Source organism: Fundulus heteroclitus, chromosome 9 (genome assembly GCF_011125445.2).
Source record: "Fundulus heteroclitus isolate FHET01 chromosome 9, MU-UCD_Fhet_4.1, whole genome shotgun sequence".
Lineage (NCBI taxonomy): Eukaryota > Metazoa > Chordata > Actinopteri > Cyprinodontiformes > Fundulidae > Fundulus > Fundulus heteroclitus.
In genome coordinates this window covers 25,357,435-25,376,210 of record NC_046369.1, presented here as the reverse complement: position 1 = coordinate 25,376,210, position 18,776 = coordinate 25,357,435, and the positions used below count along the sequence as shown (strand labels likewise).

Below are 18,776 nucleotides of genomic sequence, written 5' to 3'. Positions count from 1 at the left end.
TTGGTTTCAGAGCCGCTTTGAAAGGGTACACTGCTTCCGACATCTGTAACAGAGCAACAATTTTAAATTAAACCCTGAGTAAAGACTTTCAGGTGCAGCTTCCGCTTAGCCGACTAACTCACATACGAAGCCAAACATCTAACACAAAAAAATAAATGTTTACCAGTTTAAATTATATCAATGTATCTTGAGATTAGGGCAGGGAAGGTGAATGCGGGTAAAGTATAGCTGCGCCTGAAAGTCTTTACTCAGGGGCAAATTAACCAAGCGGATGTTGTTGACGTTACCGTCGACATAGTATCCGGTTAGGGAGACGGCTAGTTTCTTAGCGGAACCCTCAGACCCAGCGACTTTACTCACTTTATACCCTAAACGACAAGACGTATTGGGCCGGACAGCTTCTCTTTTCAACAATGGGCACTCTTGTTGTTAACGCGTTTAGTATTTCGGACCTGTCTGTTGTCGTTAGCACTGTTCTTTATTAGCACTGCTAGCTAATTAAGCTCTGACAAGTGCTCGGCTGCTGACGAAAGACGAAAACTGTCAAGCGGAGGAAATAATTAACCTGTTTCCACCGTGAGCTAACTAGCAGACGATGGAAACTTGTACCGCTGGGCGTCCCGTGTGTTACTTGGTTTGTGTTTTTGGATAACTTGATCGACGTTGTCTGGAATAAGTAAGGCTTAACCTGTTGTAAGGATACTAAGCGGTACGCATCTGTGTGTTAAATCGGCGTTTCTGCTTTGTGATCGGCACGTTTGGTTGTCTGGACCTGAGCGGGTTCGCCTGAATGCGGTGTGTAAAAGTGGGTATTTCACGTGGCAGCGCGTGTCGTGGGCTCAGGTGAAAGCTGGGAAAGGTAAACAGGACCTACGTCTCCCATCTACTTCCTGCTGCTTTCTCTCTGGCATCTGGTTACTTGAAGGAAACAACATTCCTCCCCAGCCGATCCGCTGGCAGCTTTAGTCCTCTGGGGTAGAACATTAAAAATAATAAGTATGAGGAAACTGGAGTGTGTAGCTTGTTCGTTGTGGCGGTGTCGGTTCGGATCGGGGCGGATGTACTGACTAGACATCTGAGCTAAGCTGCAGCTCTTCACTGCTGCCATCACCGCCAACATGCCGCCTGCTCTGTGCCTGTTGATGCTCCTGGGAGCGTTATGCCGTCCTGCAGAGGCTATGTCCCGGCAGGAGAAGCAAAAGTTGAGGTAGGTTGAAGAACACCGATTATTGTATGCCAAAAACAACAACAACAACAACAACAACAGCTTTTTAAACCTACATGATTAACGCAATTGTGTTTATGCTTTTATCAAAGGAACCAAGTGGTAGAGATGTTTGACCATGCGTATCAGAATTACATGGTAGGTTTTGCATTCTGAGCTCTCTTTACCTGGTGTTTGTTTCTGCAAATCTGATGAGTGATTTGTGTTATTTGCAAAGAGCACAAATGCCTCTTTTGTCAATGGCTGACTACTGAGCGATAAATAGCTTTGGGGGGTCGTGGCCGAGTGATTAGAGCAGCGCGCTTGCAGTCAGAGAAGGTTGCAAGTACCCGGTTCGATCCCCGGTCCCGGCCCTCTGGGTCCCTGTGCAAGACCCTTAACCCCAGAATGCTCCCCGGGCGTCGCACATGGCAGCCCACTGCTCCCCAAGGGTGATGGGTTAATTGCAGAGAACAAATTTTGTTTCAATGTATGTTTCAATGACAATAAAGATGATATTACTTGAACGTAATTCCCTGTTCAAACCAGGGAGAAAATAAGCATTTTGTGAGCGCCACTTTTGTCCTCATTTCAGGACCACGCATACCCAGCGGACGAGCTGATGCCTCTGACTTGCAGAGGGAGGGTGCGGGGGCTTGAACCCAGTCGAGGAGACGTGGACGATGCACTTGGGAAGTAAGTCGCCTTCTGCCTCGTTGTCCCTCGCTTTAATGGAAACGGCGAGGCCGATGCGGTCCCATTAGGTCGACCCGTTGGCTCACAGGAGTCGAGGAGGAGAGTGGATGTTTCTTGACAGGCTTCTGGTGACCAATTAGACATAGACATAAACATAGACAGCTTTATTTGTCATTTTGTATGCACAGAGTGCGTACAGAACGAAATTTCGTTTGCATACGGCTTGAAAAATCACAGTAAAATGCACTAATTTTTTAGGATAAAGATGCAGCAGCGATTTATGTAAACAATTTCGTAGCACGATAAATTGAAGGTATGTTGACGGAGAAAGAAAAGGGTTGCAAGTTGTTTGAAAAGCTAATTCAGTAAAATTGGATTTGTGTAATAAAAAAAAGGCGGTAAAGCGGGAGAGAAACGCTAAAGCAGTAATGGTGATGCAACGAGAGCGTACGTTGTCCAAATACAACAAAGAAGATGAGAGTTTTCAAGCTAAACCAAATTTTAAAAGGCACAGGAGGAAAGTGTGACACGTCTAAAATGATTAGGAATGTCTGTTCCTTGTGCCGCACCGAAAATAAAGGCGGGTTCAGTTTGTTGACGTGAGAGATTCTTATTCAGAGAGTAAAATCTGAACCCCTAGTGTTCGTTTTTATGCATTTTATTTTGGCAAAAGCTTTGAGTGGTGTTCTTTTTTGTTTTGTGTAGCTGGACAGCAATGATAGGTGTGAAGTAGGGAAGAGCGATTATACTACTGTTTTATGTTACTGTGGAAGAATGTAGCATTGTATGAATTAGTCATTCTTTTATAAGAAAGATAAACTTTTCAGTGCGGATGCTTGCAAAAGCTATCAGTATAAGGTAGTCTTATTTTTTACCTTTTTAAAACAATTTTTACAAGGTTCTTTTCATGAGGTCATCATTAAAGCTTCAGTTTACAATTCAAAATATGATCTAATTCAACTATTTCTGGGTTCGTTTTATTTCTAGAGCAGCAGTTGTTTTTATGAGTCTCCGTATGCCTACAGTGACCATTACTTATTTTTATTATAGTCACTGCAATGAATACCATAAAATACTGCAATAAAATTAAGCAGATCTTTCTTTTCTTAAATATTTTGTTGCCTTTATCTGCCAGGTTTTCTTTGACCCTCATTGACACGTTGGACACTTTGGTGGTGAGTATTGTTTCTTGTATCATTGAGATATGGTTACCTTACACTATAACATCTATCAGATTAATTGGAAAACAATTGGAATTTCACAGTTTTTTTATGAGAACAATAATCAATGCTCTGACATTTAAAGAAAAAAAAAAACATGCTAGAAAGAACTAATCCAATGCAATGCAACTAAGGCAAACTAACCTTCCAACAATATTGATCACAGTAGCCACTAAATCAAGACAAATGCAAAAAGTTAACAAAACCCATGATAAATACATATTTAAGCAGTTAAGCAGATTAAAAGCAGACTGTAAAACTGGACATGAAGCAAAAACATGCGCCATAGTCACACACACAAAGGTAACAAATGAATCAGAATTCACATTTTAGTTTCAGCTCTCCCACCCTAACTCTTAACTAAACTTTAAACTGTGATAAGGTCTCTAACTAAGGGTTATTTGGGCTGTTTCTGCAGCTGCTGAACAAGACGACAGAGTTCGAAGCTGCTGTGAGGAGAGTCCTCTCAGACGTGCGGCTGGATAACGACATCGTGGTGTCGGTCTTTGAAACCAACATTCGAGTCCTTGGGTGAGACTAGCCTGGTCTCCGTTTTTTTAATTTCTCTTTATTAATCCAAACTTATTCTACTGAGTGGCCGTAAGAAACAGCGGACGTCTAATTGGACTAGATGGAAAGCAGAAGACGCAGCGGCTCCAGTTGCGCTGATTTGTAACCTTGTGCCCACAGGGGTCTTCTTGGGGGTCACTCCATGGCTGTGATGCTGAAGGAAGGAGGACGGCACATGCAGTGGTACCAAGACGAGCTCCTGCATATGGCCAAAGACTTGGGACTCCGGCTGCTGCCAGCCTTCAACACCAGCAGCGGCCTGCCTTATCCCAGGGTGAGACGCGCCGTAGTCCACCGTCATGCTAAAACACAAAGAGAGTCTTTGTTGTAACTGTTAGATAGTAACCCCGTTTAGCAGAAATTATTATCTACGTTTGAAATGATTCAAACAATGTTTTTATTGATGAAGTTTCAAAATGACAAACCGCTAGATTTGCATGAAGATCCGTCTCAGATCAAAACTTATTTGACTTTTCCACTCGGCTGCACCAGCAGCAGCAGCTGTCAGAGCTCTAAAGGCGTTTTGTGGTTGGCTTGGCTCTGACTGGAGTCGGCTGCAAATCAAATTGAGTTCTCAAAACAGATCTTCAACGTTCACTTTTCTTTCTTTTTTCCCCCACTTTGGTTACAAGATAAACTTGAAACACGGCGTCAGGGGTCCGGAGACCAGAACCGGTACGGAAACGGACACCTGCACGGCGTGCGCCGGCACCATGATCCTGGAGTTTGCTGCCTTAAGCCGCTTCACTGGGGACCCTGTGTTTGAGGTAGACATTAATGTTCATTAAAGTGTCACACGTGAAATTAACCGCCACTGATGAGGATTCGTTTTAAAGTTAACTACCTATTTGCATAAGAAACTAGTCTATGTCATAATGTTGATTAAATCTTTTTTTTTTTTTTTTCTATGCTGACAGATACATAAGTTTACATCACGAGGCTCTAAGACCTCGTGATGAGTTATTTGCACATCAAACAGCAACACCCTTTAAGTAACTCCGGCCTCCTTAAGATCACGTTTGCAGGAGTTTGGGAAATAAGGTTGGCTCTGTTGAAGCTAGCTAATACAGTTTTACCAAGATTGTACCTATTTTCACACAGATCAGAGCCAAGAACGCAGTAATATGCCTTTTATAGAGATTAAATTTGACAATTGGCTGCTGCAGACAAAATGTACAGTTTTTCTCAACTTTAACACTTGATGTTTGCTTTGAAGCAGCTGAAATCTTAAGGTGTTGCTGAATAAATTGTTGCTTTATCTCTTACCTTTTTTTGTCTTTGAGAAAAAACATGTTTATATTTTTTATTAAGGAGCAGTAAATTAAAGTTACTGCTAGATTTAGTTACATTTGCTACATCTTCTGCAGTTTTAGGTTTTACTTGCCAAAGAATAGGACATGAATGCACTACAGAGTCAAATACAACTCATATTAAAGTAATGAAACAAAAAGTCTGGAAGTATAAAACCGATCGGTAAGTGTTAACAAATACCTGGTCAGAAATAAATTCAGTGTTTTGTTTCCTTTTCTTGAGCTCCTGGTTGCCTTGGGTGTATTTGTACGTTTCCCACAGCTAATATTTGACTTGAAGTACTGCAGTCGGAAAACAATACTAATAAAACACTCAGCGTTTAAGTGTTAGACGGCAGGAGGAGTTCTCTCTCTCTGCGCTGAAGAAAGTTTAAGGACATTGTAGAATAATTTAAGAGTGCCTCACTAAACTATTCCTGCTGTTGGACTTTCTCCTATTTTGTCTCAGCAGAAACCCATATGATGTCTCTACGATAGTTTTACTCTACCATGCTAACATGAATACTCTAAACCGTTCCACTGTATGTTTTGTTTCATTGTTCTGCTGAAGCTTCAACATAGCCTCGTGTCTTTTGCTGCCTCTAACGAGTTTTCGTCCAGGATTGAACCGCAGTTGGCTCCAGCCGTCTTCTCTCCAACTCTGAGCCGTCTCCCTGCTCTTGATTCTGCCACCTCCATGTCTCACTGTGGGGATGGTGTGTTCAGGGTGGAGGCCAGTGCTGGTTTTCTACCACCCACAGGGCTGTGCTTCTGTTTGCCAAGCCAACATGGCTTCCTGCAAACAGCAGATGGGACTTCTTATGGCTTCCTTTCACCAATGGCGTTCTCCTTGCTACTTAGTGAAATGCACAACTACCTGAGCTGTAGATCTCTGCAACTCCCCCAGAGTAACGATGGGACTCTTTGCTGATTCTGTGATTAATGTCTTGTCTGGCCTGTGAGTTTACGTCGACAGTCGTGTTCTGAAAGAGTTGAACCTGCGCCGTCCTCTTTACATTTCCAGATGATTAATCTGATGAGTTCTGTGAGATATTCAAAACTTGGGAGATTGTTTTATAACCTAACCGCACTTTAAACTGTTCCAAGTCTCGAAAAGACTGAAAAGTCACACTTATCAGTCTTCTATTGAAAGGAAAATGAAAACCGCATATAATTTTCCTTCAACTTCACCGTTATGTCCTATATTGTGGTGGTTTGTCGCATAAAAGCTGAACAAAATACTTAGAACTTTTTGATTGTGACTTACTTTAAGAGTTACAAGTACTTGTGAAAGGCGGTCCGTTTTGTTGCGTCAGCCAGAGACTTGATTATCTTCCCTGATGCAGCAGAAAACTGCTGAACGAGCACAGAGTCGTCGTCAGTGATTCATTCCCAGCAGAGAGCTACTGTAGATTTATTATTATTTTTCAGATTTATAGTGACTTATTCTTCATGCACTGACAGGACCATGCTCGGAGAGCCCTGGACTTTCTGTGGGAGAAGAGACAGAGAAACAGCAACCTGGTGGGAACCACCATCAACATCCACTCAGGAGAGTGGGTCAGAAGAGGTGAGGGTTCATGGATGGGGACGATGCAGAGGGCGGGGATTGAGCTGCAGATCTGTCAAAGCGGGAAACTTAACACAGGAAGCAGCTCAAAGATTTTAGTTGCTTTAGGACAGCTAAAGGCTGCAGGACCCCCTCCTTCATGATGTTGTGTGTCAGGCATCAAGAATCTCTGTGAAAGATGCCTTTTTTGTCGATTTCTTGCAGACAGCGGCGTCGGAGCTGGAATAGACTCATACTATGAATACCTGCTAAAGGCCTACATCCTCCTGGGAGATGACCTGTTTCTGCAGCGCTTTAATATTGTGAGGACACACGCATGCCCACACGCCGTCGAGTGGATCGATTCAGCCTCTTTCTTCATGATTACATTTGTTCTAAGAGCATCCCTCACATACAGCAGCAAGGCTACGCTTTTAAACTTGTGCATATGTCTGGAGTCCTAAATCATTTTCCTTGGCATGCTTTTAGAGTCCCAGACATTATCTATTGATCTGTTTTATGACGGGAGGGTTCATGAACACGTAACTAATAGCAGAAGAGTTTTAGCTCTATCCGTGTGCCGTTCACATGATCGGAAACATTTTATTCAAGGTAAATCTTTAGACATGCGTTTGTCATGTCTGATCAAACCATGTTGGCTTTCAAGCATTAAGCTCTTAGTGGACAGTACATTTCGTATTGATCGGTTCTTACTTAACATTAAATATTTAACGACGCTAAGAAGGCTCAACGTCATGATTTCAAGGGTGGTAAGCGCTTTGCTCCATGAGTGTACATCTTCATGCTTCATTCATCTAAAAAATGTCCTCCGTTTCTCCCACACACGTGCCGTGTAGCACTATGCATCCATTATGAAGTACATCAGCCAGCCTCCTCTGCTGCTGGACGTCCACATCCACAAACCGCTGCTTCCTGCTCGCACCTGGATGGACTCTCTGCTGGCCTTCTTTCCCGGACTGCAGGTCGGATTAGATCTTGTTCTGCCAAAATGAGATCATGGTTCTCTTTTTTTTTTTGGCCATGTCATTGATACGAGAAATGTTTATGTTTCAGGTGCTGAAGGGAGATATCCGGCCTGCAATTGAGACTCATGAGATGTTGTACCAAGTTACTAAAAAACACAACTTCCTCCCAGAGGTAATGGGTTTTACTGTGTCAGATTTAACTGCGCTGTGGTTCTGCGGTTCTAAATCCTCCCGCAAACGTCGGCTTTGAATCAGTTTATTACACTGCAATAACCGACCTAAAAATAAATAAAATGTTCTTAAAATTTGTGTTTTTGTTCTTGATTTGAGCAGATAAATTATATTATCTGCCAATGGAATGAGTATTTTGACCCATAAAATAACAAGCGCAGGATTAGACATCCTGCACTTGAAATAGGACGATGGAGATGAGTTGTTCCTATTTTATGTGCAAAAATCTTATTCCATTGGCAGATCATCTTATTTACCGGCTCAAATCAAGGACAGATACACTCATTTTAAGAAAATGTTACTTATTTTTAGTTTGTTAGCCGTGCCGGCGTAGTAAGAACAGTTTGGGAAAGAGGCTCTTATTGCATGAGATCATCATGAAAATGAACCTCTGCTGATTATATGTTGGCCGCACGTGTAAACTTTTATCACATGTTATCAAGTAAAACCCACAAACCTCTGCATTTTTTTAGAGTTTTATTTGATAGGCCAACACCAGTGAGAAAATAACAATAAATAAATAAATAAACCAGTTTAAAAAAAAAAAGAGGTCGATATGACACAATGATGCAAGAGTTGTACATGTTTTACTGTGTTTTATATTTGTATTGTAGCACAATACAAATACACATTTTTTTAGGTAGACTATTTTAACATCTGTCCAAGGGACAACGGACGAAAAAGGGCCTTTTTGCTAATTCTGGTGCATTTGCACTTAATTGATGTACACTGCCCCTGTCAAATAAATCCATAAATAAAATAAACAGCCGCCACGTTTCAGTGTGGGCTGGAGTCCTCAGGGGGGACACTCTGGGCTCGTCTGACCGAAGCATCTTCTTCCACATGTTAACTAGACGTAATCAAATCCGGCGTATTTACTTTCAAAGTGGTTTACAAGTCAAGGTCTTTAAATTATGGCTTGCATATATAACTCTGCTACCTCCTTTACTTTGCTACCCCTAAATAAAATAAAATAAAATGTAGTCAACCTAACTTAGAAGTCACATTATTAATAAGTAGGCCAAGGATGTGTTAATGTATCTCATTATAAATACATCTGTTTTAATGACGGCCTCAGAGGTTTGTTAGATAACCAGGAAATTGTTCATCCAACGGCTTTAAGTGCAAAGAACACGACAAAACTGCAGACTGACGTAGACAAATCCGTCCACCTAAACTGGCAGGCGGGGGAAGGAGAGGGTTAATCAGAGAAACAATCAAGAGGTCAACAGTAATGCTCGAGAATCTGCCAACAGTATGAGTGCTAAATATACAGCCAGGCCTGCATTGAATGGTTTAGATAAAAGTATATTTGTTAAACTGGCCCGGTCAAAGTCCAAGTGGGAATCGGCGGCAAGGCTGGCAGAGCCACCTCTAGAGATTTGCAGCTGTCGTTGCAGTGAAGTTTATGGCGCATGTTTCAGTTTCATCCATGGGTCCTCGTCCTCTTTGATGTGCTGACCACTTCTCTGTCTGTCCTCAGGCCTTCACTACTGATTTCAGGGTGCACTGGGCTCAGCACCCCCTGAGGCCAGAGTTTGCAGAGAGCACCTACTTCCTTTATAAGGTGATTTACCAAACGACATATGCTCCTTTCACTGCCCCAGCGCAGATGGCAGTATCATCCATCAAGCATCGCTTTTAATACTGACTGATCTGACATACAACAATGTGGAGCATCTGTGAAATCGTGTTTCTTAGCCGATGTGCCGACTTTCCCAACGATGCCGCCTCTTTCCTCCCGTTCCCACCAGGCCACAGGAGACCCGTACTACCTGGAGGCAGGTCGCACCATCCTGGACAACCTCAACCGCTTTGCCCGGGTTCCTTGTGGATTTGCTGCGATGAAGGACGTACGCACTGGAAGCCACGAAGACCGGTCCGTATGCACAGATTCAGATTTCTTGCGATTAAAAATAAACTGGCTAGACATGGTCAGGACATTTAGATGTCACACATACAGTGCTTTGCAAAATTATTCATACCTCTTGAACCGTTTTACGTTTTACAACCACAAGCTTCAGCGTATTCTATCAGGGATGAAATATAGTTGTGAAGTGGGAAGAAAAATGGATGAAACTTTTTTTTTTTTTTTAAATAAAAATTTAAAACGTCCTACAATTGAATTCAGCCTCCTTTACTCTGATACCGTTCTAAAAAAAAGCCTTATATATATAGCCTTTCCTTTTATTGAGGGTATTAAACACAGAAGCAGTCAAGAGGCCCATGCTGAGCTCAGCTTTTAGTCGCTGCATCTCTATTTTTTTTTCATATTCCCACTTCTCAATTATGAACTGCTTTATGTTGTTCTATTACATACTTTGAAGTTTTAGGTTCTAAGATAAAAAAGTTTAAAGATTTCAATTACTTTTTAAGGTACTTTTCTTTAAATATTACATTTTAAATCAATAATAAAATATATTGGATTACAGATCAGTACATAAAAACAAAGCAACACAACAATAAAAATACACATAAAGAGAGGAAACAAATGTTTAAACTTCAGATTAATTGTTACAATGTAATACAAACAAAGACTTAATACACATGAAGAAAAAAGTAAGATGCCAAGAGTAAGTTTCAGCTAAATCCAAAGAGTGTTGGGCGTTCATTAAGTCCCATATACTCCAGGAGAGATTTTATTTAATATCCAGGGATTTTCTCCTCCTCATCATTTTCTGTCATTTTTTACCATTTATCCACCAATGTGACAATACTCAAGTAAATCGTTTAAAAATAAGAAATACCTTAATTTTCCTACTATGGGGAAAATCCATGTTTCATTTGTAACACTAGTCATTTTAAGGTAAATTGGAGTCTGCTTGATATCAGAGTATCTATCTATCTATCTATCTATCTATCTATCTATCTATCTATCTATCTATCTATCTATCTATCTATCTATCTATCTATCTATCTATCTATCTATCTATCTATCTATCTATCTATCTATCTATCTATCTATCTATCTATCTATCTATCTATCTATCTATCTTTTATTTATTTATATATATATATATATATATATATATATATATTTATTTATTTATTTATTTATTTATATATATATATATATATATATATATATATATATATATATATATATATATATATATATATATATATATATATATATATAAACAGCTTTTCCCACAGAAAGAACACCTCAGTGACCTTAAATTGTTTAAAAACGTACGTTGATGAAGCGTAGAAAAAGGCCCACTGTGGTTATTTGGTAGCAAATAAACTGAAGTTCAAGGAACTAAATCCTGTTTTATGTTTTTTACGCCCTGTTGTTTTCTTTTTCCCCCCAGAATGGACTCGTTTTTCCTTGCCGAGATGTTTAAATACCTCTTCCTGCTCTTTGCTGAGGCAGAAGACATTCCCTTTGATGTGGAAGACTACATCTTCACAACCGAGGCACACCTGCTCCCGCTGTCTCTCTCCATGGCGCCTAACTCCTCATCCATTCCCTCCAACAGAACGGTAACTCAGACAGCATCTAACATCAGGGAAACACGACGGAAGCGCCGCCGGTAATGACGGAACCTTTCCTGAACATTTCAGAGTGACGAGGAGATGGACGACTCCAACTTTGACTGGACGTGTCCCAACACCCGGCTCCTGTTTCCCGACCCCGCCTTTCCCCGCAGCCTGAGAGAGCCGATCCGGAGCGCCGTAGACAAGAGCTGTCCCCGTCCCGCCCCGTACAGGTATGCAGACGTACAGGTCGGACCGGCTCGCGGCCCGACGCTTATCGCTGTCACGTCACAGCTGCCGTTGGTTTTAACCGCCTTTGCTCTTCTGCCGGCTCACGTTTAATTGCTTTGTGTGGAAGTGTCCCGCACACAGGCCCAAATATTTCATAAATTATTTTTTGCTGCCTTCTAGGGAGCCCGGTATGGGCCGTCCTCCCCTGAGGGCTCAGGACTTCATGGCGAACAACGCTGAACATCTGGAGCTGCTCCGACGGATGGGAGTCAGTCTCATCCACCTGAAAGACGGCCGGGTGCAGCTGGTGCAGCATGCCACACAGGTTGATGCCGCTGCAGATAGCCCCTTCCACTGATCTCTATTCATTCACTGCATGTTCGATTGGCCTTCGGTAGTACACGTTGCTATGAAGTCACCAGCCGCCATATTGGTACTCCCTAGTTACGACCGGCCGGAATGTAAACAGCACAGTACATTTTCAGGAGGGCTTAAGACTTTTAAAATAAAGATAAATTCATCGCTTTGACACATGCTTGCTGTTTCATAGCATCAGTAGATTACTGTAATTTATGGTAAAAAAAAAAGAGGCACATCCCATTGAAGTCTATGAAGTCTGTAAATCATGTAATATAACATATTATGCAAATCCATCACAACAAAATTAGTGTGTTAATGGAGCATAATAATACTGTACTTAGAAATTGAGAATATTACACACACTATCTGATGATGTGCAAAAAGTGCTAAATTGATGATGTACATGTATTGATTACATTGTTATGGTGATTACATATTACATATAATTTCAAGATTTTACATCAAGACTGAATTACAAGTACATGTCTGTCATTGCTATAGTTATTTCCGAGATAGCCAGACTAATGTTAGGCCACAGACTATACTATAGGATACATCGGCGTATATACATGGATTTTCTTGGTGCTTGATACTGTTAGTATATCCACTGACTGTAAAATTGACGAGTGAATTTCTCCATTGTGAGATCAATAAAGACTATCTTATCTTATTATCTTATCTCATTACCCGTGAAATGTTTTCCCAGAGCCAGAAAACTGATTTGTTGTTGCAGCCAAATGCTACACACGTAGGCATGTTTATGGCGCGACTACGTGACAGTAGGGAGTACCAAGATGGCGGCAAGCGACTTCAGGTTTTCGGGCCAGTCGGATATCCAGTGAATAAATAGAGATCAGTGGCCGGGTCCCACTAAAGCAAACAGGAAGCAGCATGCAATTAATGCTGTAGACAAGCTGGCAGATCAAATTTATTCACACCTCTGTGTTATTTTTTGCTGTGTTCTTGGCTATTTTCTCTTTTTTTCTTCTTTTTTTTCCTAAAGTCTGTCTCCTCTCCCACACTTAGGCTGTGAGCGCAGTGGCAGCGGAGGACGGCGTGCGCTTCATGCAGGAGATGATGGAGCTGTCGAGCCAGCAGCAGAAGGAGCAGCTGCCTCCCAGAGCCATCCAGATCGTCTCCCATCCGTTCTTTGGCAGGGTGGTGCTGACTGCGGGACCGGCGCAGTTTGGCACAGACCTGTCCAAAAGTGCCACCGGCGTAAGTCAGGGTTTTTTTGTTGTTGTTTTTTTTTTTCTCTGCCAGCGGCATGAACAAATGTTCCCCTGTTTGCAGTTTCTTAAGTTATTTTCCCCTATATTTGTTAGAGGGAAGGTTCTCCTCAGAAATACTTTCCTCATACAGGTGGTGGAAAATCGGCCGTGCCTGGAAAAAGGATCAGCTTCCCTTTAATGTTTTGTCAAGTTACAAATATAAATGTATATTTATTACATTTGGACTAACACAAACATTTTCCTCTCACACCACAGTTTGGCTCTGCTTTGTGTTGCTTTGTGGCCGTGATGTGGCCAAATATGTAAAAGTTTAAGACAGACGAGCGCTTTTTTTGGCGAGTCTTTGCATGATTTGAATTTGGCGCCTGTCGTCCCCTGCGCAGGTACGAGGCTTCGTCACGGTGGCCGAACCCTACAGTGGCTGCGCCGAGATCACCAACGGCGAGTACGTGCGGGGCCACATCGCCCTGCTGCAGCGCGGTCAGTGCATGTTCGCCGAGAAGGCCCGCAACATCCAGAAGGCCGGCGCCATCGGAGGCATAGTCATCGGTCAGTGCCGACGGCTGTGACCGGATTAGTGGGCAGTAACCGCATTAGCTTTGAAGACATCCAGTCTAGCGTTGTGCTGCGCCCCAACCGGATGGCCCAGCAATTAAACAGAGCTCTGTGGGATCAACAAGACTTTGTAGAAAGTCCTTGTATATTTCTGACATCTTACAGATTTCCTTTTGTATTAACTAGCTGTTCTCTAAAGAATTAGATAAGAGCCAGTGGTTTCTGTGCGTGTTATTTGACGAAGCTGTGCCTCACTACGTGTTTTTTTTTGTTTTTTTTTCATCGCCTTCAGACGACAACGAGGGCAGCAGCAGCGACACGGCGCCCCTGTTTCAGATGGCCGGAGACGGGCGCAGCACGGACGACGTCACGCTGCCCCTCCTCTTCCTGTTCCATAAGGAGGGGAACATCCTGCTGGAGGCGCTGAAGGAGTACAGAGAGGTGGAGGTGCTGCTGAGCGACAAAGCCAGAGACAGAGGTGGAGCATCATTCCTTTTCTTGAGCCCCAACACTTGGCGTGCCGCTCGTTACAAGTCTGCTCGCCTCACTTTTCTCCAGCCGCCGCTCCTAGCGAGCCTCATTATGTGCTTAGCTGTATGAAACAACACACACACCTGTAGTATAAAGCGGGGCAGATTCATCACATCCAAGTATTTCTCTGATCCTCCATCTATATTTTGTAAATGTACCTTTTTTTTCTTCTTTTTCTGTTTCTGTTGCTTTTTCTTTTGTATCCTTCGCTCCTTTTGATGAGCAGCAGCTATATTCAAAGGTAAACCTCTTCCTGGGACCCTGATTGAGGGCAGTAAGTGATCTCTTCTTTTTCCCGCTTTCTTTGTTACCTTTCTCCTCTCTTCAGGTTTAATTGTGATGTCTGCGTCCCTCTACCCTGTGTACTTCTCATACAGACGCGTCTCTTGCAGTTTCTGGTATTTATAATTAACCCGAAACAGTCCGGGCCCAGCTCAGTGGTAAATCATAGCAAGACGAGAGGAGGCGTTAGCGCGGTGTTTCCGGACCTCGATTCCTGTTCCATCAACTAAAAGTCTTATCCCTCCGTCCGTCTGTGCATCCATGTGTGCATCTGTCCATTCATCCATACGTCTACTTCTGCACTAATCCATCTGTGCTTCCATATGTTCATCAATGCCTGCATTCTTCAATGCGTGCATGCACCCATCCGTCCATCCATTCCTTTTTTAATTATTGCTCAAATATGTCACATTTTTTTACATAAAAAAAGAACGATTTGGAATTTAACGTTAGTGATTTTTTTTTTGTCTTTGCAACCATTTGCTTCTTCCAAATAATCTGATTTTGGGCCGTAAAACATTAATGAAAGTGATGAAAACATCATCTTGGTCTGAAGCTGCCCTGTGTACACTGCAAAAACGGGACTAAAAATAAGTCAAATTTTCTTGAAATTAGTGTATTTGTCCTTGATTTGAGCAGGTAAATAAGATTATCTGCCAATGGAATGAGTATTTCGACCCCTAAATTAAGATATTTAGATATTCTGCCCTCTAAATAAGACTATGGAGATGAGTTGTTCCTATTTTAAGTGCAAAAATCTCATTCTATTGGCAAATCATCTTATTTACCTGCCTAAATCAAGGACAAATTCCCTCATTTCAAGAAAATTTGACTTATTTTTAGTTCTGTTTTTGCAGTGTATAACTTTTTCTGGGTGTTGTAAATAAAAGTTAAAACTGATTCCTTAGACTGCGTTACAATCAGCTGTATTTTTAGTCAGGACAAACACTAATTTTCTTCCAGTTCTGATTAATAATTCACAGTGCAGACCCCCCCCCCCCCTCCCATTTATCAGTCAACTCGCGGTTTGGCTGCACAGTAATGCGAGGAAAGCTTTATCCTGCAGGAAACATGACTCACAATCAGCACCATGCTGTTCGAGTTGACAGCCTCTTTATGAAAACGCGTCTATTTTTAACCTGGAATGGAAGCATGTGTGGACTACTGGCAAGAAAAAAAAGAGAAAAATCTGCGTTACTTGTGCTCGTTTTTTTTTTGTTTCTTTGTGCAGAACTGCTCATCGATCCTGTGCTTCCTTTTTTTTTTTTTTAGGTGTGGCTGCCCAAGAAGAGGAGGAGGACTGTCAAACCGAGGCAACGACTCCCACTTCATTTGAACCCGTTAGCCAGACCCAGACGAGCGCAGACGAATCGGCTCCCGCCATAGTTCCTCCTTCTCAGGAGGAGGCCGGTCCTGCAGAAAAACTCAGAACTGAAGAAGAAGATGGAGCCGCAGGTCCACAGGCGGAAACGGCTCAGGACGTAGAGGAGAGAGACTCTGAGAAAACGGACGAGCCCCGAGGCAACACGGACTCGAGCAGCCAGTCAGTGGATGAACTGCTAGCTGATTGGAGGGAAGACTTGGAGGCTTTCAAGCAGATGGAGAAGGATGAGCTCTGACAGCCGTTAGACACAACGTTGCTGTTTAACTGTGGTTTTACTTCAGCGGGGGGGCGGGGGGTCTATTTACACAGAGGGAGCTGTCGTAAAAGGTTTATTTTACCCTCTGCGAAAGGTTTCACACGCAAAAAGCGGCCCCCTGACTGTAACCGTGGGAGCGATTTGGTAGATTATGAGTAAGAGACCAGGGATCTTACCTCACTTTCTGAAACAGTTTCTGTCAGTGTTTTTTTTTTTTTTTTTTTAATGTCTCGGACCAGATCGCTTGAAGCTGTATGTAACTGTACTGTACTTTCCAGTGTTTCTCTTCCTACTCTGTTTTTTTTTTTTTTTTTTTCTTTTTATGCATTTCTAACCAGTTGAATTTCCTTTCTCACTCGTAAATCCATCGACCAACTGATTCTATTTGAGTGTGCGGATTACACGTGATTGAATATATTATCGTTTTGGTTTCGGGCCTGATCATAGACATTCATTAGAACAAAAAGAAAGATGATTCATATTGGGGAAGATTGGTGAGATAGATATATTTTTATGGCAGTATGTCTGACAAAACATCAGTGAACTTATTTCTGGACCATATGTATGAGAAGATATGTAAATATTTATTTGTCCAGATAGACTGACCGAAATTATAGTGCTTTTTGCCCAGGCACTGATCCCCTCCCCCCCCCCCCCCCCCCCCCCCCAAACAGCATCGTTTGAACCACATGCCGCGTTAATGCGCAAACCCAGACCGCCACTGGAGGGCGCTGGCAGAACTGATTCTGGACTCTGAAAGAAGCCAAGATCTATGAGCTGAAAAGATGAGATTCAATAAAAACTTGTCTTAATCTTTTGAGTCCAGTGTATATTTTTTTTTAAAACCAGATCTCTTACTTAGATCTTACCGCTTGAAAGTGGATGGAAATAAATGTGAACAATTAATGACGCTTGGGTAGAGGGCCTGGATTAAACCCAGCAGATGGAAAAAAGTTGTGATAAATCAAAGAAACAATTGTGAGCCAATCTTGACATTAAAATACAGGGAATGATTGAGTCAAGGGGCGAATGTTTTCAAATTGTTCTTTCCGACATACGTTTCTATAAACAGTGGGTGGCCGCCCACATCAAATCGCTTGAGTCAACGTGACACAAGAAATTGGAAAATTCTCAGTGTTCACCACAGCATTACTGTCAGGAAGATTACATTCCTCTAATCTTACATTTACTCTTGTGAATTTCTAGAGATATACATCTAAACACTGTTCGGCTCAACAGAAGCGGTGAGTGATTGGAGGTGAGTTTGTGCGTTCCTGTTATTTAAAGTATTTCTGCAGAGAGTATAAGTTAAAACTATCAAGATGATACGTAGGGGATAGATTTGGTGAATTTAAAGCAACTAACCAGAGAAAAACTGTCAAAAGTTGGTCAATCTGTTCACTGATGCCAGCTGATCAGCTCCAAAGTTGTGTTCCTGGTGATGTCATCAACTTAAATACAGCTGTGTTTTTCTGTCAGTGTACATTGGTTTGTGAAAAACAAAGCAGTCCCTAGATAGTTTCTTTAAAAGTCGAGTTGCTGATATTGATGTTGAACTCAATGGACTTTGCGATTTGTGCGAATGTACCTATTTCAAAACATGGATTCAATTAAAAACAATCTATTGCGTATAGAACCCATGTATGGAGGGGAAAAAAGGTGCCAGAATTCAATGCTAAATTTTTCATGAAATAGCTACTTTAATGTATCGTTAATTCGTTAAAACTGGAAATGAAAACAACTAATTTACTGAACATGTCAAATTACCATGTGATTAGTAAAATACAAAAAAATCTTAATATTTCACACTCCCTATTGTCTACAGCGGTGGATGTGCCACAGTTAAATATTAAACAATTAAATTGTTAACACTTGGAAAACAAACAATCTGCTAATCATATATTGAATTAGAAAACAGATGAACAAAGTGCTTATTTAATTTAACAAAGAATGTATAAAAATTCCGCTTTCCTTTGTTATTTCATGGCCATAGGATACGTCAGTGTATTGTTAATTTGTTAAAATTGTAAATAAAACATATAATTTATGTGAACACATATATATTAATGTGTCATAAAGATTTGTTGCTCTTATTCACCAAATTAACTTACCTTACTGTGGTTTCTTATGGCGCCTGCTGCTACCGTTTTTAATTAATACTGTGACTGGCTAAAACCGACCTTTGGTAGGCGGGCACTAAGTGTCGTTCCACCCAATCAGCTCCGAGAGTTCTGCTGCATGTCCCTCCTTTCCCCGAACGGATTTGATGGTAGCAGCTCCAGATTTATGATGTGCAGAACCGAGAGTGCCACACATTATTAATCTGGCTGTCCAGGTTATCGCTGAACAAGGGGCCATAAAAAAGTATTCTTTTAATGTTGTATTAATTAAATTCTTTGTTTCTTTATATCAACCAATGAACAACACTTTACATCAGTGGTAGTGGTGGCCTAGTGGTTAGGGAGGGTCGCCGGTTTAAAACCTAGTCTGCTGCTCTGAGTCCCTGAGCCTTGACCACAGATTGCTCTCAGTGTGCCAGTCAGTAGCTATGTTTATATGCACAAAATTTCTAAATCAGATTATAATGTATTGAGATTAATTAATCGGATTGTATCGTTCATATGGGCACACAATGAAATAATCCGACCATAAAGTGCGTGTATATGCTCCTGGCTTTATTCAGAAAAGAACCACTTTGACATGCGCAGTTATCAAATTCC

At 41.7% G+C, this 18,776-nt stretch overlaps 1 protein-coding gene across 1 annotated transcript; it reads left to right on the top strand.

The window, feature by feature from the left end:
- Positions 1 to 280: 280 nt before the first annotated feature.
- On the top strand, positions 281 to 16,868 carry edem3 (ER degradation enhancer, mannosidase alpha-like 3). The gene is made up of 21 exons (XM_012864828.3): positions 281 to 1,207; positions 1,318 to 1,363; positions 1,800 to 1,900; positions 3,036 to 3,075; positions 3,539 to 3,651; positions 3,811 to 3,964; positions 4,323 to 4,457; positions 6,444 to 6,549; positions 6,754 to 6,851; positions 7,386 to 7,511; positions 7,603 to 7,686; positions 9,229 to 9,312; positions 9,500 to 9,624; positions 11,060 to 11,231; positions 11,313 to 11,458; positions 11,637 to 11,781; positions 12,843 to 13,034; positions 13,432 to 13,597; positions 13,896 to 14,081; positions 14,361 to 14,408; positions 15,689 to 16,868. The coding sequence occupies exons 1-21, from the start codon at positions 1,119 to 1,121 to the stop codon at positions 16,033 to 16,035; spliced, it is 2,703 nt and encodes a 900-aa protein (XP_012720282.2). The 5' UTR covers positions 281 to 1,118; the 3' UTR covers positions 16,036 to 16,868.
- The last annotated feature ends 1,908 nt before the right edge of the window (positions 16,869 to 18,776 follow it).